This window comes from Podarcis vaucheri, assembly GCF_965113315.1.
Source record: "Podarcis vaucheri genome assembly, chromosome: 1".
In the NCBI taxonomy this organism is placed as follows: domain Eukaryota; kingdom Metazoa; phylum Chordata; class Lepidosauria; order Squamata; family Lacertidae; genus Podarcis; species Podarcis vaucheri.
The window spans coordinates 123,777,418-123,805,064 of record NC_138759.1 but is presented as its reverse complement, the minus strand read 5'-3'; the positions used below and the strand labels follow the sequence as shown (position 1 = coordinate 123,805,064).

At 42.0% G+C, this 27,647-nt stretch overlaps 1 protein-coding gene and 1 long non-coding RNA gene across 2 annotated transcripts in view; one reads left to right on the top strand and one right to left on the bottom strand.

Annotated features, from left to right (window-relative positions):
• Positions 1 to 20,692, top strand: part of HIBCH (3-hydroxyisobutyryl-CoA hydrolase) — a 55,725-nt gene extending 35,033 nt beyond the window's left edge. Inside the window, exons 10-14 of the mRNA XM_082205123.1 lie at positions 466 to 524; positions 1,639 to 1,720; positions 15,353 to 15,472; positions 17,231 to 17,264; positions 19,897 to 20,692. Coding sequence (XP_082061249.1) covers positions 466 to 524; positions 1,639 to 1,720; positions 15,353 to 15,472; positions 17,231 to 17,264; positions 19,897 to 20,012 — 411 coding nt within the window. The 3' untranslated portion in view covers positions 20,013 to 20,692. The remainder of the gene's footprint in view (positions 1 to 465; positions 525 to 1,638; positions 1,721 to 15,352; positions 15,473 to 17,230; positions 17,265 to 19,896) is intronic.
• A 4,161-nt stretch (positions 20,693 to 24,853) lies between these two features.
• Positions 24,854 to 27,647, bottom strand: part of LOC309525101 — a 66,826-nt gene continuing 64,032 nt past the window's right edge. Inside the window, exon 5 of the long non-coding RNA XR_014216051.1 lies at positions 24,854 to 25,087. This is a non-coding gene — a long non-coding RNA (uncharacterized lncRNA). The remainder of the gene's footprint in view (positions 25,088 to 27,647) is intronic.

Genomic DNA, 27,647 nt, shown 5'->3' with positions numbered 1-27,647 from the left:
ACTCCACACTGTGTAAAAGTAGATAAGCTTTTAAAACGGTAGATAAACTTTTATCTTCCAAGCGTAGCTAGAACGTGTGAGGCACTTTGCTTTCAGAAGCACAAAAGAGACAGCTTTGTGTTCCATCAGCCATTCAAAAAGGATTCTGGAATCTTGGACATTGTTTTAGTCTGAGTCCACCTGAGGATGCAGCACTGAATGGTAAAGTAGCTCAGGGCTTGGCTGTAAATTTGAATGGGAAATCACTGCAAGCATCATGCAAAATCAAAATAGAAGTGTAATAAGCAAACCGAGAAACAAAAACAGGTTAGCTATAATTTCAGAAACGTCGCTTGAACTCAAAATGATATTTCATTTATTTCATTTCTTTTTTAAAAGAGAAAAGAGCAAATAGCTGCTTTGTTGCATTTTAGCGTTTGGGATACGGATATGAAAGGTGTTGGTGTGTTCTGCTTTTTGTAACAGTGCAAAGTTGATCAAGAAAAAGAATTTGTGCTTGGCGAGCACATGGACAAGATTAACAGGTACTTACCATTCATTCATGTTTAGTGGGAGCTATGGATTGGGTTCAGTAAACCTTTCGGTTACTTTTTGTTGAGATTCTTGCAAAAATATTTATCCAATAGACCTCTTTTGCAAAAATATTTATGTGGTGGAGCTCCTTTGATTCAGTAGCTCTTAAATAATTGTGGTTCCTCACTGAGGGCCAAACTGCACATAGCAAAAATACCTAGATTTATTTCTATACAGGCCCGTTGCTATTATGTATAGAGCTGTCCCAAAAGCAGGAGGAGCACAGGGGTGGGATGTGTGTGTGCCGAATTCTCCCTCTCCATCCTCCTCCTTTTCCTTTGCAGTTTGTTGTTCTTCCTCTAATACTGGAAGTGAGCTTGGCTAGAGAGGAAGGACCCTCCCTTGGGTGGAAAGCTCAGGGAAGGAGAGAGGATCCAACATCACTGTGCAAACATGAGTTAAATTGTGTGACACCCCTTCCTTCCCCAGTGGAAGGGTGACACGGGTTTGTTAGGCCGGATTCAGTTACTTGAATTTCCAGAAAAACGCTGGAATAAGTCAGGTGCTACCAAAATCTTTTTAACTGATTAGTGGACAGAAAGGAATGATAACCATGGCTGTGTAAGTAATAATTTCCATATATAAAACCAGAAATGCCTATGAGGATTTTTCTAAAAAAGGTGTTATCTGAATACCACTTTGACCATGTTAATCATTGCTGCCCAGGTAGTTCTTGCTAAAACATAGTGTGCCAACAATTCTTTAGGATTGAGGTACATTGTTTTATATGTTATTGTGGCCTCTTTGGCACAAACATTAAGGATTGTGATTTAATCTCTTTTAAAATCTCTTTTCAAATGGGAAAAATCTTGCCAAGGACATTTTCTTGAAAGGGTCAAAAGCTTCACAGTGTGGCTATTTTAGTATATCTCTAGCTGATGGTACATGTATTCTACAACTTTCAGGTATACATATACCAGGCATACCACCAAGTATTATAAATATGTAAATAAGGTATATAGCTTGGGAATATTATAATTGCTTTCAAAAAATCCCTGTAATTTTGCTGACTCTTGACAAAATATTTCTCCTCTTGACTGAAGTGTGATATATTTTCTGTTTCAGCTTATTTTCAGCAAATAGCATGGAAGAAATTGTTCAGAACCTGAAGAAGGATGGTTCCCCTTTTGCACTTAAGCAGCTAGAGGTGAGCTGATTTTTATCTTATTTTAGGGTTGCATATGTAAGCTACCATTTTTAAGCCTGCCATACTGCCGTGAGTGTAGGACAGGGCAAACCACAATAGGATGCATCTAGCTCTGGCAACAGATTTCCACTTGTGCAGTTAAACTTAATATTATTTATTAAATGTATATACTGCCTTTCATACGAGAATCACAGGATGGTTTGCAATATAAGAGCACAAGAATACATACCATAGCAACAAACAACCCACACACAGTTTAAAAGGCCATAGATTGTTTAATTAGCCAAAGGCCTGAGAGAAGAGGAATGTTTTTGCCTGGCACCTAAAGATATGTCATGAAGGAGCCGGGCGAGCCTCTCTGGGGAGAGCGTTTCACAGCTTCCATCTCCTCTCCTTGGCAACCCCCCCCCCGCACCCTCAGAATCTGTTGCAGAGTGTTGGGGGACCCTCTGGAGCAGACTGCAGGAAGAGGAGAGGAAAGTTCCCACTGTGTGAGTAGAAAGCGGCTTGCACAACATAGATGCAACCTTAACTCTCAGGTTTGAAAAATGGCCGCCTACCTGACAGATCCATTAAATAACATTGTCGTCATCATCAACAACAACAATAAACCTTTGATGACTAATGTAAATAGGGAGAACCAAAATTCCTTGTCACAACAGCTCCAGTGGTGAGTGGTCCACACAATCCAAAGTTAATGTCTATAGAACCTTATATGGCTTGGGTCTAGGCCTTCTGAAGAACCATATCACCCTATATGAGGCAGCTTAGGTTTTGAGATCTTTGGGAAGACTTTCAGTCCTGCCACCTGACAGACATGTTTAGTGAGGACATGAGGGCCTTTTCGGTGGCTACTCCCAGACTGTGGAACTGGCTTCCACAGGAGGCTAGGCTCGTCCCCTCTCTGCTTGTTTAGGCCGGCCTTTGACCACAAACTGGTTTTTGCAGCACAGTCATTAATGGTGGGTGTTGTATATTTTATTCTTCTCTTGTGTTTTTAAAAGGTTTTAAGTTGTTTTGATTCAGTTTTTTCAGTGTGTGTGTGTGTGTGTGTGTGTGTGTATAAAATTATAACTGATTGGTATGGTTTTTATAGCTGCATGTTGTGAACTGACTTTGGGGCCGCACTGGGAGAAAAGTGGGGTGATAAATAAATCCTGGGATCCCCACTTGTTCTCTGAATGGCCCAATGGCTGGGATCAAAATAACGGTGTAGCTAGTTCTGTGCACCCACATCTGAAACCTGAATTTCTCAAACAGCACAGCTTTTCTCAGCACCAGTGCTTTGAAGCTAACCATGGTTGCAGACTCCATGGTTAGCATGAAGAGAATCAATGAAGGTATAATGCTGTACCATAGTTATCCTGGAAAGGGGAAAGGAGAAGGACATTAATGTGTGAAATGTGAGGACCTTATTAGCTTATCGCTTGGAGTTCGAGGATATTTAAGTGTTCACCAGGTCTTAGCTGTCTGCAGTTTTAAAAGTGTACCTATTCCACTGATTTTGAGGGATTTTGACTTCCCTTGTTGATTGGGTCATACTCACAATTTGTAAGTGTTGGTTGGTGAGGAATAGGATTTCAGGTAAATGTGGACTCCGTAGTACTAGTTTGTAAAAATACACTGGCCCTGATGTGTAAACAAACACATCATTAGGTTTCTAAATCATGACTACAGGAAATTCCCACCTCAGTCCTTTGCCCTCAGACATGCACAGGACTCTAAACTTGGTGGAGATGATGCGCTTTGAGGGGCTTACCAACATGCCCTCCCACTTCCTTTTGCAAGTTTGTTTACACATGAGGAGGTTGAGCACTCCAGCAAGGCGACTGTCTGAAGCAGGTAGCTAATTTTACTTAAGTTTAGCTACATTATGAGTTGTATCCAGTGGACTTCCTTTCTATGAAAGCTTTGTGACCAAGCAGAGGCTTCCGTGGATGGAAATGAGAGGGATGTGATTTCCCACGAATTCTCCCTTTCTCTTGCTGCCCTCCACCCACCCACCTCTAGAGGGTCCTCAAAGCCTCTAGAGCAGATTTTAATGGGTTTGGAGGGGATGCAGAAGGAATTTGTGAGAATCTACTTCCTCCCCCAGGGACGCGGGTGGCGCTGTGGGTTAAACCACAGAGCCTAGGACTTGCCGATCAGAAGGTCGGCGGTTCGAATCCCCACTACGGGGTGAGCTCCCATTTCTTGGTCCCTGCTCCTGCCAACCTAGCAGTTCGAAAGCACGCCAAAGTGCAAGTAGATAAATAGGTACCACTCTGACGGGAAGGTAAGCTTCTGTGCGCTGCTCTGGTTCACCAGAAGTGGCTTAGTCATGCTGGCCACATGACCTGGAAGCTGTACGCCGGCTCCCTCGGCCAATAAAGTGAGATGAGCTCCACAACCCCAGAGTTGGTCACGACTGGACCTAATGGTCAGGGGTCCCTTTACCTTTACTTCCTCCCCCAGTGCAGGGTCAGAGAGCTTTCTGTCAACGGAAGAACGGTATTGGATTACTTCCCCCTCCCCCTTTAACATTCCAATTTAATTTTGGATGAAAACCACAAAACGCTACTCTGAGGAAAGCTTACATTTGCTAACATTTTAATGTTTAGATTTTGTATTATCTCAATTTTGACCCATGGAAACTATAAATATAACCAAATTGAAGTACGCATTTTAACTTAAAGTAAGTGTTTTGAGTGTTTATGTTTATTTAGTTAGGTGCATTTGCAGAGAGGAATCTGTTTCAATCTGGATCAAGGACTTTTGAATGTAATTGTTGAAAATGAGTATCGACCTGTTCAGAGGTATCAAGGGCGTCCTTAATTGAAAAGAGCAGCATGAAATTTTAAATCTCTTCCATAATCAAATGGCGTTTATTCAAACGATTGAGAAATTTGGGGCTGTTTTTAAAAGTAGCTGTAGCACCAGATTTTTGCTTGGCTTAGGTGGCAGAATCTATTAACATGTGTAAACATCTGCTGATGGCACAGGTGTGAAATTGCTGTTTGTCTTGAATCACGCAGCCAAAGGCAGCAGGTGTAAAAACACTGCTGGATATAGACTTGGTATGTTAGAGGGGGAAACATTCATTGCTGTGTTTTAAAACTATCAGCACAGTTGATTTGGTTTTCAGCGTTTGCTCAGTGTTGCACTGCTGGATGGTGTTTCTGAAGCTGAAATAATGGAGATCAAGCAGGTGAATACTTGTCCGGCAACCTGCTCCAAGAATCCACATTCTGTGTGTCCAAAAGTTATATCACGGTATATAGATTAGGTAATGATTAACTTAGAGCTACTGCTGTTTATTCTTGTTCTCAAGCCCTTCTGTTCTGCAATTGCTGATAAGAAAATTCCTAGACTTCACTAATGTTTTGATGGCCTTGATTTTCTGTTGACTTTTTTGAAGATTTATACCCTGCCTTTTGATCCTCAGTGCAGCTCACAACAAAACAAGGCAGCACACAGTGGAACGAACAAAGTGTGTATGCACACAACAGCCAGCAGCCATTATTCTGCTGGCTGTAGGAAGGGCTTGAGCAGGCATAGGCAAACTCGGCCCTCCAGATGTTTTGGGACTACAGCTCCCATCATGCCTAGCTAACAGGGCCAGTGGTCAGGGATGATCGGAGTTGTAGTCCCAAAACATCTGGAGGGCAAGTTTGTCTATGCCTGTGCTTGAGGGCCCTTTCCTGTACTTCCGCAGTCCCTGGGCAAGGGAGAAACAAACAATCTTACTGCAACTGCTTGGATAGATGCTGGATGGAACTAGGCTTGTCTCCTCCTTGCCACATTGCTCTTCCCAGTGCTCCAACTTCCCAGTGACCCTGTAGTCCTTTGGCTAACAAATGGGGCCCATGTGCATTTCCTGGGATGTATGTGTGTGCTGTATTCAGCCAATATATTATTTAATTATACCACGCCCATCTGGCTGGGTCTCCCCAGACACCCTGGGCAGCTCCCAACAGAATATTAAAAAACACAATCAAACATCAACCAAACATTAAAAACTTCCCTAAACAGGGCTGCTTTCAGATGTCTTCTAAAAGTCAGATAGTTGTTTATTTCCTTGACATCTGATGGGAGGGCGAGCGCCATTACCGAGAAGGCCCTCTGCCTGGTTCCCTGTAACCTCACTTCTTGCAGTGAGAGAACTGCCAGAAGGCCCTCGGCGCTGGACCTCAGTGTCTGGGCTGAATGATGGGGGTGGAGACGCTCCTTGAGGTATACTAGGCCGAGGCAGTTTAGGGCTTTAAAGGTCAGCACCTTTAAAGCACCTTTAAACTACCATTGAAAAAAAAAAGATAAATGAATGAATGTTAGCCTCCCTGTAGCTTATAGAGGTTCTCTCCAACTTAGTTTTCGATTAATTTACACATGTCAATAATGAATCAATCTTTGGTTCTAAAATAACCCTTTCTTTACCGTAGAGAAGGTCTGAGATTAGATCAGGTGGGTAGAGTCAGTTCAAGTTCAAAATAAAAGTTGTCTTTTAGCAGATGCTAATTAACTTAGATGATGACACCTTTAAATCCACGTCTAGACAAAGCCATGCAATTTGTAAGCCTAAGTCCTATTTACTGTCCATTTAATTGAACCAGTAACATGCTGGCTCTCACCCTCTGTTTTTAGGAAAATGAGGTGATAAATAGCTCAGTTAGTAGAGCATGAGACCCTTAATCTCAGGCTTGTGGGTTTGAGCCCCACATTGGGTGAAAGATTCCTGCACTGCAGGGGGTTGGACTAAATGGCTCTTGTGACCCCCTCCAACTCTGCAATTCTATGATTCTATGTAGCTTTGCTAAAACAAAGGTGCTGAAACTGGAGGTCATTCCTGCTGCCCCCCAGTGAAAAGTCTAAAAGCCTGCAAAGTTTGTTCTCTTTCTCTTTGTGTACACACACCGAGTTGTTAATCAAAACAGCTGTAGTTTTATGCAAACAAAGCAGAAGTTAATAATTGGAGCTTGATGTAATAATGCTATTCCTCCCCAGTATAGTTGTCACTGATAAATATAACAGGTAATGGAATATATGCATTGCTTTCTGCCTTTGCAATAAAATCCAGTTAAAAACTAAAGTGTGGGCAAAAAGGTACATATTTTGTATGAATGCACGGTATTGTTTGTAAGTAGTAGCCACTGGCCTTGATTTATTTAAGGACATTCACACATGGATCAGTGGCTGGATCAGGAACCATGTGTGCAAATCTGATTTGTGCAGAAATAGGCCATCTGTGTGGCATCCCCATTTCAGAACTTGTCACATCTAAATACCTTCAAAAATGGTGACTAGACTTGGGTTGGAGTGGCTAGTTTAAAAGCAGCGTTGAACTTCCTTGGAATTATTATAAAGTAAGTTTGTTCGGTGTATATTGAAATATGGTTTATTCCGGTGACACATATGAAGAAGTGTTGAAAGCCATCACATACATTTTTGACACCTGAGCTAATTTTAACCATGCACCTTAGTAGAAAAACAGTGGCTCTGATGTTTTTGCCCTTGGCTGTCCAGAACATAACAAAACTATCTATCTATTTTGTTTGGAAGCAGTTTAAAGACAATTAATTTATGTCTTTTACAATATGTGCTACTGGTATTGAAAGCTCACCCAGTACTGCTGATACAATTAGCAATAGGCTAAAACAAACCAATCCAAATAAAGTAATTTAAAGTAAAATAAACAGACCAACAAACTAGGGGGGTAACAAGGAGCAGTAGCCGTCAAGAGGTCTCTCTCAGAATTTCCAAAATTCTCTCTGGATAAAAAAATGGCTGTAGAAAGCAGGCAGGAGGTTGTCAGGGTCCTCATAAGAAGAGAATTGTAGAAAATCCAGTCTGTTAAAGAGAACGCCGTGATTCTGTTAGTGGAGACTTGTCTAGCCTCAACATAGGATGGAATCTGGAGCAGTTAGTAAAAATCCACGGTGCCTTTATAGACTCATAGAAATTATTACAGTGATTTTGTAGATATGTAAAACAAGCGGGTGGGATTGAACTAATGAATCCCATCAGTGGGAGCCCCAGGCAAGGACTTTTACATGCTGAAGGGGGCTCCCCCACTCTGTATTATTTGGGGCTTTCGTTTCAGTAGGTCAAGTGGTATAATTCTTTATCTTGTGTACAGCTGAAATATAATTGAAGGCACTGGTTGTAGACAGGCTCATGCAAAGGTTGATGCCATTAGTGGAGTAGCAATATTGGGATTTGTTTTGTATGTATGGTGTTTTTGAGAAGTTACAACCACTGTAACCTAGCAGTTACAGCTCTGGCATTGATATTAAAAAACGATTTTATATACGTGAGCAAGCAGAGTTAGGATCGTTCTCTTGTTCCTGTTATACCCACTTAGAGACTTAGTTTTGAGTAGACATGTTGTGGTTTCTGTAAAATGTCACCTTAAAGTTGGATGCTGATGCTTATTCCATTTTTTAAACTCACTGTGGTGCAGAGCTGGCATCCATTTATTCCCAACATCTAGCCAGATGAGGATTTTACTATATACCCCACAAGAGATTTGATAAAATTTGTCCCGCTGCTTAATGTAGATGAAGTTGTTGTTCTGTGAGTTTATAAGTGGCCACCATGAGGCAAGTGAATAAATTTCGTATTACCAATTCAAAGTGTTGGTGCTGACCTTTAAAGCCCTAAACGGCCTTGGTCCAGTATATCTGAAAGAGTGTCTCCTCCCCCATCGTTCAGCCTGGACACTGAGGTCCAGCGCCAAGGGCCTTCTGGCGGTTCCCTCACTGCGAGAAGCCAAGTTACAGGGAACCAGGCAGAGGGCCTTCTCGGTAGTGGCGCCCGCCCTGTGGAACGCCCTCCCATCAGATGTCAAAGAGAACAACACCTACCAGGCTTTTAGAAGACATCTGAAGGCAGCCCTGTTTCGGGAAGCTTTTAATGTTTGATGTTTGATGTATTATATTATATTATATTTTAATATTCTTTTGGAAGCCGCCCAGAGTGGCTGGGGAAGCCCAGCCAGATGGGCGGGGTATAAATAATATTATATTATTTATTACATTTATTTATTTATTTATTTATTTATTTATTTATTTATTTATTTCCATTGCCCAGGCTTTTTTTTAAATTTATGCTTCCTTGGTCGCCCATAACACATTATGTATTGTCACTCCAGACTTGAATTCAGTTGCTTGCTAAAAAGAAATGAACGTCACTGTAAATATTTTGGATTGGAAAATGTAAAGCTGAGTTTTTGGCTTGACAAAAGTTGGTGGATGACAGCCAGCATGATGTCATTACTGAGTAAGCTTGCGGGGATTTGCCAGTTTGGAGGCCTTTCAGTCATATTCCCCCACGGAGGCATTTTTCTGAACCATGGGTATGTTGATAGTATTGTTTGCTTCAAGCTAGTCCTCTCACGTATTGTAGCTTTGTCCTAGGAGTTTCCTAGCTTTCATCTTTGAGTTAATAAACACTGTAAACAGAAGAAACCATTGATTAGTAAAGCTGCTGTTTTCCAGGAGGATCCCTTAATCTGGGGCAACTTCAGTTCCACCCCTCCCTTGAAACCACAGCTGTTCATCTGTCATTAATCCGGATACTACTTTCCTCAATGAGAGGGGAAGCGGGAATTGGGATATGCAGTTTGAGAGTATTGTGATTGGATTGTTCCTGTGTGCCTGGATAATGCTTTGTGCATGCTGAATTTTCAGAGTCCCCCACTTGGTGTGTGCTGGGGTTTTTAAACTTGGTATGCTGTTTCTCGCCAGAATTCAAACTCGCCCAGCAGAAAGCATTTATCAGCACAGTGCTGTAGGAGGCAGACTAATCTCACTTGAGAGATGCATTCTCTCTGGGTAGCTTCCAGTCTTCCTTATGTTCCACTGAACTGACCAGTTTTTTTCTCCATACTGCATTCATCTGCTAGGCCCGATCATTTCCTCTTGGCACAATATCTCTGCTACGTTGCTGCCGTGATCATGTCCAGCTTGCAGGCTTTCCACAGGTATCTGGTCTGCTGCCACTATGAGGTGGGTCACTCTCCTGATCCAGCAATCTTGTCATATGTTCTTAAGGCTCAGTGACTCACTTTTCTACAGCATACCTACCACTGATGCTCTTTTTGCTTTCAGCATTTTTCTCCTTCCTGTCTACTACCGTTAGATCCCTCCACCTTGAACCTCTTCGGGATTCTGCATACTGGAAGTTTTCAAACTTGTTAACTCGTCAGGGATCCCTTGCCCTGGAAAGTAGTGTGGATGTTACATCATTAAGATCACAGATGGGCTAACGTCCCCTGACTTAACGTCACGTGGGCTCGGAAATGAGGCAAACTATTTCCCCTCCAAATATGGAGAAAAGGCGAGGCTAATTTCTGAACCAATCCAAGTTTGCTGACCGTTTTCCTGCTTGCAGCCGTTCAGAGTAACCCCTTTGCAAAATTGCGGAGTGCAGGAGTGGCTAAACTTCGGTCCACCCTATGTTGTTGGACTACAGCTCCCATCATCCCTGTCTGTTGGCCATGCTGGCTAGGGTTGATGGGAGTCTGAGTCTAGAAACATTGGGGGCCACAGTTTTCCCACCCCTCGCATGGGGTGCTTTGAAAGACTGCACCTAGGTAAACTGTGGCTGGGTGCAGGGAGGTAGAAAGTCCTGCCTGGGTGCTTTTATTCTAAGGATAATCAGTGAAACGACGTTTCCAATTATTTCAATAGGGAGAGTTAAAGAGGCTATTTTCCTGCAAACAGCTTGGGTGGGGGGGAATAGTAGCTGACTTCAGAAGATTCTCTCCTCCATCAACCTTCAGTGGTGGGTTAGTGTTTGCCCTCCACTGGGCGTTTTTGACTTCCAGGGTGGTGGTAAACTCGGAAGTCTTCTTTGACCTGGAGAATTTGAGAGCTCTTCTGATGCAAACACCACAGAGCCCTTAAAGCTCATTCCCCAGGCCTGAGTTTGGTGAACTTTGTGAGTGCATCTCTTAAGACTCGTGGCTTTTTGTATGTACTGCAATTTTCTGGGAGGTGGGGCAGCATTCTCAGGTTACGGCCAACTTCCTCCATCCCACATTATATAATCATCATAATAATAATTTTTATTTATACCCTGCCTTCCCCAGCAAAGGCCGGGCTCAGGGCGGCTAACAAGCAATAATAAAAACAAGTTGAATGAATACAACTTAAAAACAAGATTAAAATACAACATTAAAATATTGAAACATTAAAATATTAAAATGCAGCCTCATCACAGGAGGAGAAAGAAAAAAGAAAGAGGGGGAGGGAATCAAATTGGCTCCAAGCCAAAGGCCAGGCGGAACAACTCTGTCTTACAGGCCCTGCAGAAGGAAATCAAATCCTGCAGGCCTCTAGGGGTTTAACTCTGGACAATGCGTAGGACAGGCTTGCAGCTACCTCAAGTTACCACTTGGCACAGCTTTGTAATACTTTCCCGATTTGAGACATGAAGAAATAGCACATACATGCTCCTCATCAATGACTTTTGAAAATTCCTGGTTAGGAAGCAACTGGAACGTTAAAGAGAGGTTGGAAGCAGATGCTGTTAACTGGGGTTTGTTTCCCCCCCAGTGCTTGTTCTTTCCTTGTCTCTGCTATCAAGCCAGCTGGTGGTGATTCATGTATACAAAACCAGAGGCACAGAACTGTGCTGCTAGTGCTTGCGGGAGTTAGCAGATGTAAGGACGCGGGCAAAATGGGTCACTGCTTTTATCCGCTGGCGTCTGGAGGGAGGGAGAGCCCTGCGCGATCAGGAGCCAGAAACACACTTGATGCTGAGGCTGGTTGGAAATCTGCCATTTGCCCCTGTGGGTTAAGTATTTGATATCCTCATTGAAAACAGCAGCAGTAGGTGAAACTCACCATCTGCCGCTTCCCATTTTGCGTATCTTTCAATGCTGAATGCTGTTCGCTTGGATCTTTCCAGTTTCTCACATTCCTGTCATTAGCAGAGGGGCAAGTCACCTTCCTTAGGATCAGGAGGCAGTGAAGTTTTTAATTTGTCTTACCCAAGAGAGGAGAGTCATTCCCTGATCTCTGTTCCTGGCTCAGCTAGGAAACAGGCTTAAGGCAGTACTTCATTCCTCTGCTCCGACTATCATCTTAATTAGTTTCTTTTCTCCCTAGCTAGGAGAGTTGGGGAGGAAGTGCCAGTTGAGACAAAGGCTGAAAGGAAGAAGCCCAGTTTGGTCTCCAAGGCTCATCTCTGACTCCTCTCCTCCAGGAGAGGAATGCTAAATGGAGCACATTCCTTGTTGTATGCTGAAAGTCCATTTTGTTTCTCATAGGCCAGGGTCCCTGGAGGGCTAAGGTTTCGAACAGTGCTAGCTGGCTGAATTAAGAGGTATGAAGACACTGCTAGCAGAAGTCTTGCCCTTTCGTATGGAAGTTCTAGTCCTGCAGTAGCATCATGGTGTCATTTTCCTATGGAAGAAGATGTGTTGCCTGAGAGAAGTTTCATTCATTTGCTGAGTATTCAGGATTCAACCTTCGTCAGTAGCCAATCTTGCGGTCTCTGGTTGTAGAGTTTCTCCAGAGGATTTGGGGGGGCATCAACTCTGAATCAGTTTATCCCTCTTGGGGGCTCTTTTGTATATGGCATACCCCAGAATTTCCCTCTAGCCATACCTTGAGAGAAGATGTTTCTTTAAGTGGTGACTCTTCTTTTCTGAATATTAGCGGAGAAACATTCTTTTCCCACTCGTTTTAAAAATTCTTAGGTGTGTAGTTTTCCGCATAGGTATCTTGTTCTTCCGTATTTTTCTCTCCATAAGACGCACCTGACCATAAGATGCACCTAGTTTTTAGAGGAAAACAAGAATAAAAAATATTCTGAACAAAACGGTGGATGTATGATTTTTGTGGTTCATGCTGTGGCCACAGACGTGATATGTGATTTGACTGTGAGTTTGGGGTAGCCCAGTGCAAAAATCCTGAGGATCCAATGTGGATCCGTGCTTTGCACCATTGTGGCCCCACACAACAGTGGGTGCATGATTTTTTTTGATGCAGGCTGTAGTCATGGACATGCTTTGTGATCTGATGGTGAATTTGGGGTGACCCAATGCAAAAATCCTGAGGATCCATGGGCTTTTACCTCCCCCCTCCCAGGCAGCCTCATTTATCTCTAGTGTCCCTTATCTCCCTCCCCTATCGCTCGCCGATCAGCTGCTTCCTTTCAACACTCCCTTCCCTCTTGTTTGCCTTAGTGTCTTTTCCTTAACTGGAGCAGTTTTTTGCTCCTCCTTTTCTTCTAATTTCTCTCCTCATTCCTTTAGTCTTCCTGTCTCCTCTCCTTACAAGTTCACTGTCTTTACCTCCCCCCTCCCAGGCAGCCTCCTTTATCGCTAGTGTCCCTTATCTCCCTCCGATCTCTTGCCAATCAGCTGCTTAGCGGCATTGTTTCAACACCCACTTCCCACTTTCTAAAAAAAAAAGAAAAGAGCACGATCTGCTTTTCGCCCCTGGGCAATTCGGCCCCAGGGACCACGCATTTGCTCCATAAGACGCACAGACATTTCCCCTTACTTTTAGGAGGAAAAAAGTGCATCTTATGGAGCAAAAAAAGGTACTTCACTAAAAGTTCCATGTTCTAATATTTTGCTGTTCCTGAGTGAGGTTAGGGAGTCCCCCACTTAAGGCCTGTTTCAGCTTTCTTCATCCTGTTCCTGTGGATGGGAACTTTCCACTTCCAGAATGTCCCTCTGCTCATCCCCATAAAGGAGATTCACCAGATAAAGACAATATCTCATTTTCTGAAAAAAATCCAGTCACACCCACGGCTTTTCTCCTCTCATAAATAAAATGTATGATTTTCCTTTAGCAGCTTTGATTAATGATGTACATGTTTTCACAGCAAATGGGGAAACAAACTTGATTTATTAGGCTATGTCACTAGTAGTCAGATGTGCTGGCTGTGTCACATGACTGAATAAAGTAGTAGTAAATTATAATTAATGATACATAGGCAGAAATCCAAAGAACTACTTAAGATGTGCTCAGGGGACACACACACCTCGCCTTGAGTGGCAGAACTAATTGTGCAGCATTCTGGATCTAGGCTTTAATACTTCTAGAAAGCTTTTCTTCCTAAGTGCTCACAGTGGTATACATCTTAGTAGTTCTTCCAACAACCTTTTGGCTCTTGATAACAAAAAAAAGTGTACAGCCCTTTGTAAGGCTATATCCTCAAGCTTTCTATTGGCTAGAGCTACAGGTAGGTAGCTGTGTTGGTCTGCCGTAGAAAATAAATTCTTCCATTAGCACCTTTGTTGTTGTTTAGTTGTTTAGTCGTGTCCGACTCTTCGTGACCCCATGGACCAGAGCACGCCAGGCACTCCTGTCTTCCACTGCCTCCTGCAGTTTGGTCAAACTCATGCTGGCAGCTTCGAGAACACTGTCCAACCATCTCGTCCTCTGTCGCTCCCTTCTCCTTGTGCCCTCCATCTTTCCCAACATCAGGGTCTTTTCCAAGGAGTCTTCTCTTCTCATGAAGTGGCCAAAGTATTGGAGCCTCAGCTTCAGGATCTGTCCTTCCAGTGAGCACTCAGGGCTGATTTCCTTAAGAATGGATAGGTTTGTTCTTCTTGCAGTCCATGGGACTCTCAAGAGTCTCCTCCAGCACCATAATTCAGAAGCATCAATTCTTCGGCGATCAGCCTTCTTTATGGTCCAGCTCTCACTTCCATACATCACTACTGGGAAAACCGTAGCTTTTACTATACGGACCTTTGTTGGCAAGGTGATATCTCTACTTTTTAAGATGCTGTCTAGGTTTGTCATTGGTATGAGCTTTCGTGTTCATGCACACTTCTTCAGAGCGTCAGACTTGGACCAGAGACCAGGATCCAAATCCCCACTAAGCCATGGAGCTGATTGGATGACCTTGAGCCAGTCATTGTCACACAGGGTTGCTGTGAAGATAAACCTCACAGGGTTGCTGTGAAGATAAAGGGTAGGAGGGATAGTCAAGTATGCCACTTTGAGCTGCTTTGAGGAAAGGCGTGATATAAATGTAATAAATGTATAATAATACATAGCCTGATATTAAGACACACTGGAGTCGTTTAGTTCAAAGAGCAAGCAGAGCCTCTAAAATGGGAACAGTGCATTGTTGTGTATTATTCAGTTAATTGGAAATGCCCAGTCCTAGGTATGTAAACCAACATGATCGCAGAAGTCTGTTAACTAGTAGTTCTAGCCTGCTGTATCTTCTTGTATTTCTTGTGAAATGGCCCTCTTGCCAGTTTTATACAGGACTGGATCCAAGACCTATCTAAAGGTGTGGGTATAGTTTCAGCAGTTGCAAAGCCCACCAGGAGGAGAAAAATAATAATAATGGAACAAAGAGCTTTAGAAGGGAGGGTTGAGAAGTATTCAGTGTCACTCTCCAGAAGTGCCGTCTCTTAATTTGGGGGGCGGGGTGTATGTGGAATGTCAAAGAACAATGATTACCTTTCACGAATGAAACATTGGTTGGATTTGTTCCGGTCAAGTATTTTGAAAGGGAACAGTGCACCTAGTGAACTTATACTATCACATACTATGTGACCTTTACAATTACTTGTGTAGCGTTAACGCGGAAAGGCAGGCTTGTTTGTTTCCGGGTTCCTGCGACGTGCAGCTCCTCCTCCTCCTCTGGAAACTGAAAATTTATTTTTTATTTCCACAGACCATTACAAAAATGTCTCCAACGTCTTTAAAGATGACCTTGAGGCAGCTTAGAGAAGGAGCTTCCCTGAGCCTTCAGGATGTGTTCACCATGGAGTACAGACTGAGCCAAGCTTGCATGGTAAGGCAGTTTACAGGCCGGTGTCGTGCGTTCACAACTCAGGTGAATAGGGTCAATCACCTAGCTTCCTGGTTCAGAAGGGCGATTCCAGCTTATCTTGGTGCTCAGGGTTTGAGTAATAGCCAACCTTAGTCATACTTAGAGTAAACTCATTGAAATCAATGGCCTTAAGTCCATGGATTTCAGTGAGTCTCCTCTGAGTATGACTAGCATGTACAGTGATACCTCGGGTTACATACGCTTCAGGTTACATAAGCTTCAGGTTACAGACTCCGCTAACCCAGAAATAGTACCTCGGGTTAAGAACTTTGCTTCAGGATGAGAACAGAAAACGTGCTCCGGTGGCATGGCAGCAGCAGGAGGCCCCATTAGCTAAAGTGGTGCTTCAGGTTACGAACAGTTTCAGGTTAATAACGGAGCTCCGGTACGAATTAAGTACTTAACCCGAGGTACCACTGTATAATCTTCTGACAAACCGCATAATGCCAAATGGTGTCTGTGCCACTTCAGTTCATTTCTCTGTTTCCAGGGAAGGATGTGTATTCCAGATTTATTCTGCTTTCATGGCACAGAATGGTTAGAGGATTTTTTTTAAAAAATTGCTGAAGATCAGACGACTTATCTATAGAACATTCTTCGAGAAAAGGGGGGGAAAGAGACTTGGGAATGCAGACAGTGGTATATTTCTGTCTCTGCCCCTTCTCCAAAGGAGATGTCAGCATTTGAGAAGATCCAGAAAGAATTCAGTAGTGGTGGTAATTAATAATAATAGTAATAGTAGTAATAATAATAATAATTAATAACAATAATTTATTTATACTCCACCCATCTGGCTGGGTTTTCCCAGCCACGCTGGGCGGCTTCCAACAAAATATTAAAATACAGGTGTCTGTTAAACATTAAAAGCTTCCCTAAACAGGGCTGCCTTCAGATGTCTTCTAAAAGTCTGGTAGTTGTTCTTCTCATTGACATCTGGTGGGAGGGTGTTCCACAGGGCGGGCGCCACTACCAAGAAGGCCCTCTGCCTGGTTCCCTGTAGCTTTGCTTCTCGCAGTGAGGGAACTGCCAGAAGGCCCTCGGCGCTAGACCTCAGGGTCTGGGTAGAACAATGGGGGTGGAGATGCTCCTTCACTAGTTAGTTACCAAGGGCATGTTTGGGGTATAGGAAACATTTATTAAAATAGATTTGATGCTGCAAATATTTATATTTAATATTAAAGAAGTGGTGAGACTTACATTCTGTTTGGATTACTGTAATGCACTATTTGTGGAAAGTGTTGGAAACTGCAGTGAGCCCCAAATGCTGCAGCTGTTAGTTACAATAGCTTCACTGGCTATTGTCCATTTCCCAGCAAAATTCAAAGTGCTGGTTATGACCTATGAAGCTCTCTTAATCCCATCACCTTCACAGACATGTTTGGTGAGGACACGAGAGAGGGCCTTCTCAGTGACCGCTCCCAGATTGTGGAAGTTCCTGCCACATAAGCCCAGGCTCTCCTCCTCTCTGCTTTTATTTTTGCTAGCAAGCCAAGAATTTTTTGTTCAGTCAGACCTTGGGTGCTGTGAGCTGCTTTGGGCCCTGCACTGGGAGAAAGGTGGGATATAATTTAAATAAATGAACACCATGCTGAAATTTGGCTTACACATACTATCTAGACTACATTTAATTTGAATTGCAATGGGAGCAAAATATAGGACTTTATATCTCAAAGTGTACTAAGGAATTACTGTATTATGATGAGTTATTTTTTCTTCCAGCGAGGCCATGACTTCTATGAAGGCGTCCGAGCAGGTAAAGCACAGGCTGGAGAGGCCATTTCAACTTCCTAGCTTTCATCCCCCTTTTTTTTGCTTTTGTATTGTTGGTAGACAAGTAGTAGCCCATTTGACATTGACTTCTTGTGCTGCAAACCTTTGTAGGAAGGTTTGCAAAATGTTTGCAAAACTTAGAAAACCCGCTTCCTGACCCCTGCAATCCCCAGGCCTCGTTTGTTTGTTTTTTAGATGCCAAGTCTATTGGGTATCTCTCTGAATCCTTGCTTTGTGGGTAGCAATTTGCCTTATTATAGTCTATATTTTGTGGTGAACCGCAGCCATCATACTCTCTCACTTAAAGTTCTGCTTTCATCATTAGCGACAGCTGTCGCACACAATGTTTTGTGAGTTAAGCATCCTGAAAGATTAACCCAAGGCATGCAGGCTTGGCGCAGATAATCTAGAACCCAGCATCACGTAAGGCTGATGGCAGAAATTGGACCAATATGAAGTCCCACAGCAAATGCAGTAAGCCGTCTCGAGTCGCAAATTTCTCTAGAATAGTTGTGAAATGTGAATATTCAGTGACCTTACCTACCTGACGTACGGTTTAACTTTTTAATGATGCCAATACTAATGATGTTAAAACAGTTACTGAGTGCTCTAGGCAGAATTGCTTACGCCATTGTTTTACATGGCCAGTCATTCTAAGAAATAAGCAGACGACCCAATTAATTTGTTTTAATTCTTAACTCTTTCTGAAATAAGCCTCCCTTAACTCTTCTCAGCCTCAGATTTCCCCCAAGATGGATTGTGGATGTAGGGCTGGAGAACCTGCCAGCACAGTTAACGGGAGCCCTCCCCCACCCAAAATAGGCATGAAAGAAGCATTACTTGTGCCGTGCAGGGTGTTTATAAGTTTCTCTGCTTTGCAAACATACATTGTTGATGAGATTGCCTAACACAAATGAGGAAATGGGACTTAGTTACAGGATACGCTGTACTTTGAATTTTATTTTAATTTCCATTTTGCTAAGTTTATCAATCTGCTTACCAACTGTGGATAAAGCAAAAAATGATGTGCAAGTATTGTGTTAAAGGATTAATAATGAAAGTGTTTCTAATGCAGTTGCTCTGCTTCTCAGGCTACTAGCATGTAACTTACTGCATTAGCCATTAAAGGGGGGGGGGGATGCAAGCAGTGACAAGATGGAAGCTGGAGTCCTCATTCAAAGCAGACAGAAATACCAATAACTGTGATTCTTATTGCTAATGTGCCAGGTTATTAAAACCATCTAGGAGTCAGACAGAGGGCAGAACCAGATTATTTGTCGTGCTGATCTGCATAGCCCCATGAAGTGCTGACTGAGAAATAAACATTCAGAGCAGCTGTAGATAATCCATTTTCTATTTGAATAGCTTGGCTCTTTTTGACCTGAAGGTTGACTGCTACCAAACCAGGGTTATAAGTGTCTGCTTTCATTCTCAAATCGTCACTAGGTCAATACAATTTCTAACCTTATTACACTGTGCTCATGCGAGGAAGATTGGCTAGTAACACCCCTCCCCTCACAATAAAGTTATTGGCACTTGATTTAACGTACATTGATACAGCAATGAGGAACCTTCAACCTGTGAGCCTAATTCGGCCAGCCAGGCTTCCCCATTTGGCCCGCAAGACTGTTTTGGACAATCCTTACTTACCTGCCCTGCACCTGATGTTATATATGACAGATGTGAGCAGGTATAGCTGCGGCTCACTCAGCCAAAAGCACGGTTAGCAGGCACTGCTGATCACTGGCACATGAAAAGCCTCGTGCCTTTGCAGTTTGATTTCAAATTCCTCGCCAAAGCAAAACGGGTCACTTGACATCATTGTGATATCAGGCAATTGGCAGGCAGGCAGGCAGTCTTATAATCTAATAATACAGCAGAGCTGGGAAGCCTTTGGGATGGGATTTGGAGAGCAGCAGCACCCAGAAGGTCACATTTCCCCCATTCTTTGGCAAGAGCAGTGCAGCCCCCTATAATGAATGCTGTGCACTTTAAAGAGGGTTTGGTCTCCTACTTGGTGTTGGGTAGACGAGTCTTCCTTGCTAGCTAAGCAAAATAAGCCTTCAGTGAATGCGTTGTGACATTTTACATTTTGGGGGAAGCTTCTCCCCGCTTTTCCCGTGCCAGGTGTCATAACTAAGAGGCTTCTGTAAGTCTTGTTTAACTTTTTTGAAATATAAATCAGCAAGGATCCTTGGGCCATTTGCACAGATACGGACTTGAAAGACGATTAATGCCCACGAAGCATAGCAAGTTTTTGAAAAGCAAACATAAAATGATCAAAACATGTGGATATTAGGAGTGAAAAGGGGAACCCATTATGATCACTTGGTCTGACACTTTGTATGGCAAAAGTTCAACGTTACAATGCATGCATCACAGGCTGCTGGGGTTTTTTGCTGACTGTTTCGTTCTCAGCCATTCTATTCTTGGAGATTGGAGTTAAAGCAATATTTACTTCTCCATCTCTGTAGAGAATGCCCAGACCACCTGTTACATCCTGATGTACTATAACAGTTTGTTCTCGATATTCATTGGCACAAGGATAACACCTGTTTCAAATATTAAGGAAGGTATCTTAATGAGAACATTATTATTTTTGTTTTCTCTGGTAGTGATAATTGACAAAGATCAGTCTCCAAAGTGGAAGCCAGCCGTTTTGGAAGAAGTAACAGATGAATATTTGGACTCATGCTTTAAGTCTCTTGGAAGCGGTGATCTCAAATTATAAAAGATTTGGACTAATGCTGTGCCTCTTTTAGCTCTAGCTTTTACTTAAAGCAACTAATGAATAATTTTGAATTTGACATATTTGGGATAAATGGCATTGAGTGAAATGCTCATTGCTGTTATATCAAGTACTGGAGTCAAATATTGATCTAGAGGGAATTGTTGGGGCAGTGCTATCCAGGGGTTAGCCAGATATCTATCTTAGAGCTTTATCACCTGTGTGTTTGCATTTTTATTTTTCCATGTGAAATGAACAAGATTATTTCATATAAAGACTCAGATATCCTTGAATCAACTAAATGTTGTCTGCATATTGGGTTGTTTTTGAAATATATATCCCATTCTTTAAAATACGTTTTATAGGTGGGTTATGAGATAAAACAAGAATTTAAAATAATCACAATTACCTTTATCATAATGTATGGAAACTTAATCAAGCCAGATGGGTGAACTGTTGAGCTGTGATCCAAAAGACTTGAAGTGGACGAAAAGAGTGTTCTAACCAAGATATCTTAGCCACACCCAACTAGTTTGTCCTGATGAGTCAGGAGCTGACTTGTCGTTGGACAGTGCATGTGAGATTCATGAAAACCTATGATTGTATTTTTGGAGGGTAAGATATATGACTTAATTGATTGAACCTGCTTGAATATTTACATAAAAATAAGATCTGATGGAAAACATGTACTTCCTGTGTTTTTGTTGCTAGGTGTATGGAGGCAAGTCTCCAACAGGTCTATCAACACCAACCAATCACCTCATTGAATGGCCTCTAATGTTGACTTAAAGGTCTCCAACTTGAATTCTTTTAAGGCCATCCTCCTGTTCAGCCACTTTAGGTCGAGGATTGCTCGAATCTCTCTCTTTGTTTTTAGCCAGGAAGAATAATAAGTACACCTTGTGCTTCCTGTCTCATTGCAGCACTGGATCCATTGCCAGAATAGCTAAAAGATGGTTAGTGGCTGTGCTTGTCTGGCTCCCTGGACTAATGAGTATTGATAAATTTATCTCTTGGCTGTCTGAAAAATCCAGCGAGTAGCAATCACTCACCTGTCAGATGTAGAGAAGTCTGCCTCCGGGAGGCCCGGAGACCTGGCATCACGCAAACTGCTTTTCGGTTACCTTCTGAAACTTCATGGGTGAGGAATACCCTGAGTTGGACTGTGGCCAAGCAGAAGCGGCAGCTGTGGCTCGCTGTGCGTGGTTCCAGCATTATTTGTAGATGCTTGAGGAATGTTGCTCATCGTCTTGTGATCACCCTTCTTAATGCGCAGGAGTGCCTTCTGTTTGTCATGTGTCTCCACTAGCCGCTCCAGCAGCTCCTCAAAGAGCTTCCACCTGCTGTGAGTTAGCAAGCCAGCTCTGTGGCATTGATGTCCCAGTTGCAAAGCCAGATGTTACGTCTAGCGAAGCTGCACTGCATCCCACGCAACGTCTGCTTGGAAAGTGGCAGCAATGGAGAATTTCTTCACTTTTTAAAAGGTAAGAAAACCCCAGCTGTCCCAAACAAAAGGCGTCGGTGAGATGGTTCCACCCCCATGTAGGATCAGCCATTTGGTCCCCGCCTGTGCAGCTGGTGGGAGGAGACATCCCAGCCTCGTGACTGCCTACCAGGATCCCTTGGGGAAATCATAATTGAGTTTTACCACCTTACATGAGAATGGTATGTCATTTTCAGGTTTTGGACTATACACGGCTAGTTCAGTTCTCAGGAACTTCCACTGAGTTCTGTAGAGGAAAATAAGAGGCTAGAGATAGAGTGAGCCCTGAGTTCCTGAGGGCTGGGGAAGCTGCAATGTGCATATTTAAGTTTTGTGTGGACACAGACTTTTTCCTGTACTCTGTCTACACATTCCCTGCTCTGCCGTGATATAAATTTTGCTGGCATTTAAATAGTTCTTCTGTTTCTTGGGCTTCTGCAGATGTAGCAATGCCCTGCAACTAGATTCTATTGATTTTAGTTACTGTGGTGGTTAGTTAATGAACATTTACATGCCACAGCTGGCTGTCGATCTTCCTTCTATATGCTTTTTATAGTAAGGCAGGTCAAGCCACTGTTCTACTTGTTTCCATGGTAATAGATGATAATGTCACAATTTCAGAATTTCTATTTCTCTGAAGAATCAAGATAGCTAAAAAATTGTTAGAAAATGAGAAAGCTCCTTTGAAAAGAAACATTTTTAGTAATAGTTAATGAGAAACTGGATGGAATAACGAAAAGGAAATACAAAGCCACATTATTCATCAGCAGCCCCTTAAGAAATTTAGGAACTGTGATTTCCTGATTTCCATAAATTGGGAGCAAATATACATACAGACCAATCTACTGTTCTATAACTAAGATTTTGGGGGGGCAGGATTTCTCAACTTGTGTCCTTGCATCTCTACACAGCATGTAAGTGGAAGGGCCACACCCTCCTTGTTCTCTTCTTAAACCATCTCCCATCTTGGTTCTTGTTTAAGGCCTTCAGTACAGTACTGGACCAGGGACATCAATTGGCCTTATATCTTAAACATCTAGTATTTGGATTCTGCTAAACCACCATTCTGTGCTAGAAAGCAAAATTCCATTGCAACACAATGGCAGCTACCCAGCTTTTAGGTTCAAATTTAAAGTTTTTCAACCAGATTTCAGGCTCGATATTTGTAATTAAGTTTTTGGAAAATGAGAGAAAACAACACAGGCAATGTAATCACGGTATATTTCCACCTTGATGTGTCATGCCAGTTCTTCCCTCATGCACCCATTCAAGCCGTTGTATGTGTTTTTAAAGCTCTTATTCAGTTTCCAAATAAATACACAAAAGTATGATTTTTTTTTATTCAAACACACTTGAAAGTGATTAATCATTTAGGTAGAAAGAAAACATAACATATACTGTAAAAAATATATTGTAATAAGCTATAGTTTAGGTTACCACTTCCTTGTGCTACAGAAGTACCAGATTTACAAAGTTGTGCTGTAGATAGTGCTTTAAAGCATGGCTTTTGCCATATTTACTTGGTCATTTTCCTGATTTTAAAATAAAAGTATGCTCAAAATAAAGTGTATTGTTAATGTCCATATTACACAGTATCAAACAGAAGCTAAATCTTTTGTGATACATTGATAGAACACTGGCAGTAATATATCATTTATAAAGTATAATAGGGGTCGCATTCAGTTTTATTTTGGTTAGCGTCCACTTTAGTGATATTAATTTACGTAGAAATGAAATATTTTTAGAAATATTAAGAACTTCATCTGGTGTTGAAGATCTGGAGAAGTCAAGCTCTTCCCCTGCTATTACTCCAGGGCTCTTAAGATTGTATCTTTGCAATATGCCTGCTACCAAAGAAAGGACTGCAGCATCTGGGACAGGTGGCTTCTCACACATTGCTGCTATTTCTACTACAATAAGATACACCAGAAGGAACGACAGCACTGCTTGGAGATCACCCCCACCATTTCAGTACTGAAATTTTACTAAATTGAAATTTAGTGTTCAGAAATGATATTGCATGCCACGGTTGGTCCAAGAACAAGTAAAAGTTCATTACATTCATAATTAAATTTCTTTTCACCAGCAAAACTAAAGAGTGGGACTCCTATGTTGCCTTGGATATAACCTGCATTTCGTTTGTCTTGTGCTAACTAGAACTTGCATAGCTGAAAATAATATTGAGGACATACCCCAAACATTTTCAGCAAAACTGTTGATCATTTGACTAAATCCTCAAATAACTTACCTAGTTCTCTCCTCTTTCAGTTCTGCCTTTCATTCTGTTTGCTGCATTTCCCCTTTTCTCTCTCAAATAGTGTTTTAAATTGGAATATTGTGGTCTCGACAAAGGGTATTCAAATTAAAATGTGATATTTTTAAAGGTATGCTGCCCTGCTGTTTACTTTGTTACCAACAAAAAAAAATAGTCTGGAATGCTTTTTCAACAGTACCCAGGAATTTTCATTATTTGTTGAGTATTTTCAGTGTAATTTGTTTCTTAACCATCAACATTCAATGTTAATTCATCTCCCTTACAGCAGCAAGTCTTTGGTCTGACATACGATTTGTGTACTCAACCGAACAAAGTTGCAAACAACTAGCCCCCAGTACATCAAAAGGATCAGATATGTCTAGAAAAAGAAGCTCTGATGGTGGTATAAGCACTTGTATCCCTTGTATTCACTGGTAGAGTTAAACACTTTGCTAACTCTCTCCTATAAATGGGACTTAAAACTCTTAACTTTGGCAACACTGTATTCAATGCTTACATTTACAATTTTCTCTTAGGTGAAGTTAGCAATTCACATGCCTACTTCACCATCACAACTAATAGTTATAACCTTATTTCTTAAACCCTGGCTCAATCTTAATTCAACTATACCCACTGTTCCAGAGATTTCAAAAACGCGAGCACTTATGCATTTGTTCTTGTGCACCTTTAGTGCTGCCGCCAATACTGAACACAACTGATTGAAGCACTGAGTTACACACAAGTTGATGAACCATCTGATGCTACTGTGTGGTTCTGTTAAAAACTGAATAGTAAAGGCAAGGTGTTACATTACCAGAATCAAGGCTAGCTGCATCTGTACAACCGGTGTCTTTCAAAATCACAACTGCTGTTGTATGAATGTCGCTTTATTTGCACTAGCACCAAAAACAAGAGACGCCTGACAAAGTGAGAGGAGCCAAGCCTTGCAATTCATGAATCGTCACTTTCTATGTAGGGGATGTCACTATATTTGTTTTCAATCATTGACCATTGCTTCACAGCTTGATCCAGAATCTCTAGGGAGAGACGGTGAGCAAAGTCCATCACTGCAGGGCTTGCTGAAGGCGACATCCCAGACTTTGTCTGAAATTGGGAAGATTTATCTACGTTACCTCCACTATATTCGCTGACTTCCCGGCTTCCATCATCTAGAATAGTGTGTGGGAAGGGGCTTTTGGATTTAATACAGCCCATGGTACAATAACAGTAAATGGAAGTTCAATTTAGCTGCACGGTCAACCTTGAAGTACTGTCCTTCAGAGGGCTCGAGAATGCCACTTTCTTGAAAGCAGAGATGAGAATATGTCTCTCTCCCAATATCTGTGGAGAAAACATTTTACATGGTAGGGTTTAGATAGGTTCTTGTTTTTGGGTTCTACTCTAAAAGCGGATTTTTAAAAGACAGATTTGCTAGACAGAGTTTAAGAAAAATATAATTTGTTTTCTATTTAGGCCTTGAAAGGTTTTAGGCAAATGGCAACCACTTACAACAAAGATCTCTCTAAAAACACCCCCTCCCCAATTTAGAACATAAATACTAAAAAGTTTAGTTTCATAACTGTTACCCACACTAGCTAAATGTTATTTTCAAGTTTAGCCTGAGTTGCTCAGCAGACCTCAAAGGCTGGTCCTGGATATGAATATAGAATTGTATTCAGTGCTAGCCCTACTCAGAGTAGACCTACTGAAATTAATGCCCATTAATTTAAATGGCTCTATTCTTAGGATGTGTTGGATACCACCCACGGGCATAATTTTAGCCTAACTGGGTTTAGACTGCTTTAGGATACAATTAATGCTAATGACATAGTGGTACCTGGATAAACCTCCATGGTTAGGAGTAGCATCAGGCTCACAAACTCCTCCCCTGTCCTGTACGGCCAGAAGGACTTTTTAAAAATGGGGCAGGGAACTTTGGCAGCCAGCCTGCATGTTCAGAACCTCCAAAATACAACACAGCAGGATAACAACTTACACAAGAACTTTGACAAATGAAGCCATGCAGTTGGATGGAAAGAGCAGACAGACCAAGTATTGGAGAAACTAATCACAAAAGACAGACTCAACATCTCAAGTACTTTCAGAAACTTTATGAAGCCACGTGAAATTACTTTCGAGCACAAATTTTCTCGTTGGAGTGTGTTCTACATTAAAGTGTGTGCTTGAAATGGCCATATGTGCTGCCACCTTACTGGTCCTTAAGCCCCTCTAACTTTTTATCCTTGTAAAGCAAAAAAGAATTTCATTTAGCACACTGCCCAGCAGCTAATTCCTCCCTCAGAAGACTTAAGAGGCAGGACAACCATCTAGGAGATGACAGCACTAGCACTTGCAAGTGCCATTAGCAGCCACTAGCATCCTGAAAATACAGACGGCTCAGCAATGTCCAACACTACTACGCAGTCGGGATTTTGCAAGCCTCTGGCAATGCTAGACCATTAATGACCTCTTATTAAAGGAGGGATGAGGAACCTCAGGCTTGAATTTGGCCTGGTGGGGGGTCATTATTATTATGATTGATTGGTATGGAAAACAGGGCTTGCTTTTGATGCTGAATTCAATGCATGCACTGCTGGGATCAGATCCTCTTGGGAGTGGATCCCTGCCAAATGGAACTTGCACTCAGCCATAGATTTAAATTCCGAGCTGACTGCAAAACCTGCTTTTGGCAGGGATCTTTGGAGCTCTGACTTGAAATCAAATTAAAGCCAGGGCTGCAGAGTAAGAGTATTGAGCACAATCAGATCCCCACCCCTGGTTTAAAGGATTGTATCTAACCAAGTTCTCCCAGGCCTTTGGCTAATTAAATAATCTATGGCCTTTTAAACTGTGGGGGGAGGGGTTTTTGTTTGTTACTATGTTAGTTATTTTTGCATTTTTAAATTGTGAACTGCCATGTGATCCTTGGATGAAAGATGGTATAGAAATTTAATAAGTTTGTGTTGCTAATCAACTTGCATATGAATTTTAAGAACTGGCTGCAGTTTCTGGCAAGAAAGGAAAGGGGTGAAAGCACCAATCGTGGGTGAAACAGGCCTCTTCATTCATAGGTATGTACTTTATTAGGATCAATGCATTTTGAATTAGGAACTTTTTCAGGGGCACTATGCAGTTAAAATAACAAAACAAAAACAAAAAAAAACCCCAACCATTTATATTGCATAGAGTTCCTGAAGAAGATCCCTGTCTTAAATGCATTTGGCCTAATAAAGTTAACATCTGTGTACCTACAGGTTTCCACTCATCTCTTGCTTCCACTGTCTGGCACACACACCTGTTCCACAACTATAGCCAGAATTTTAAATGCTAACAACTAGTATTTTAAACACACAGTACAGTACTCAGACCAGAAAGCTCAACAGCAGGCTCCAACAGTTAATTAGATACAAGCAGCTATTGTCATATATGTCCAGAGAATGAGAGCAGCAAAGTAGAGATGAAGAAAAGATGGACATCCAGTAAAAGACAATGATCACCTTAACTTTGTCAGTAAATTGTTAATGAAACATCCAAGTTCAGAAGTATTTCATGGTAGGCATCAAAGGAATTTCTTGGACAGAAGCTGCACCTGAAGATAAACTCCTTTACGTATTCAACACTACAGAACATTGAAAGCTGTCTTATGACAAGTCAGACCATTTGTCCAACTGAGTGGCAATGGCTCTCCAGGGTTTCAGACATGAGACATTCCCAGCCATGATCCTCAGCATGCAAAGCAGATGCTGTAAAGCAGGCAAGGCAAACTTATGGCCCTCCAGAAATTACACAAACTAAAATTCCCAAATATCCTTGACACTGGTTATGCTGGCTGGGGCTGATGCGAATTGTAGTCCAACTGACTAAGGCAGGATTTCCCAAACTTGGGTCTCCAGCTGGTTTT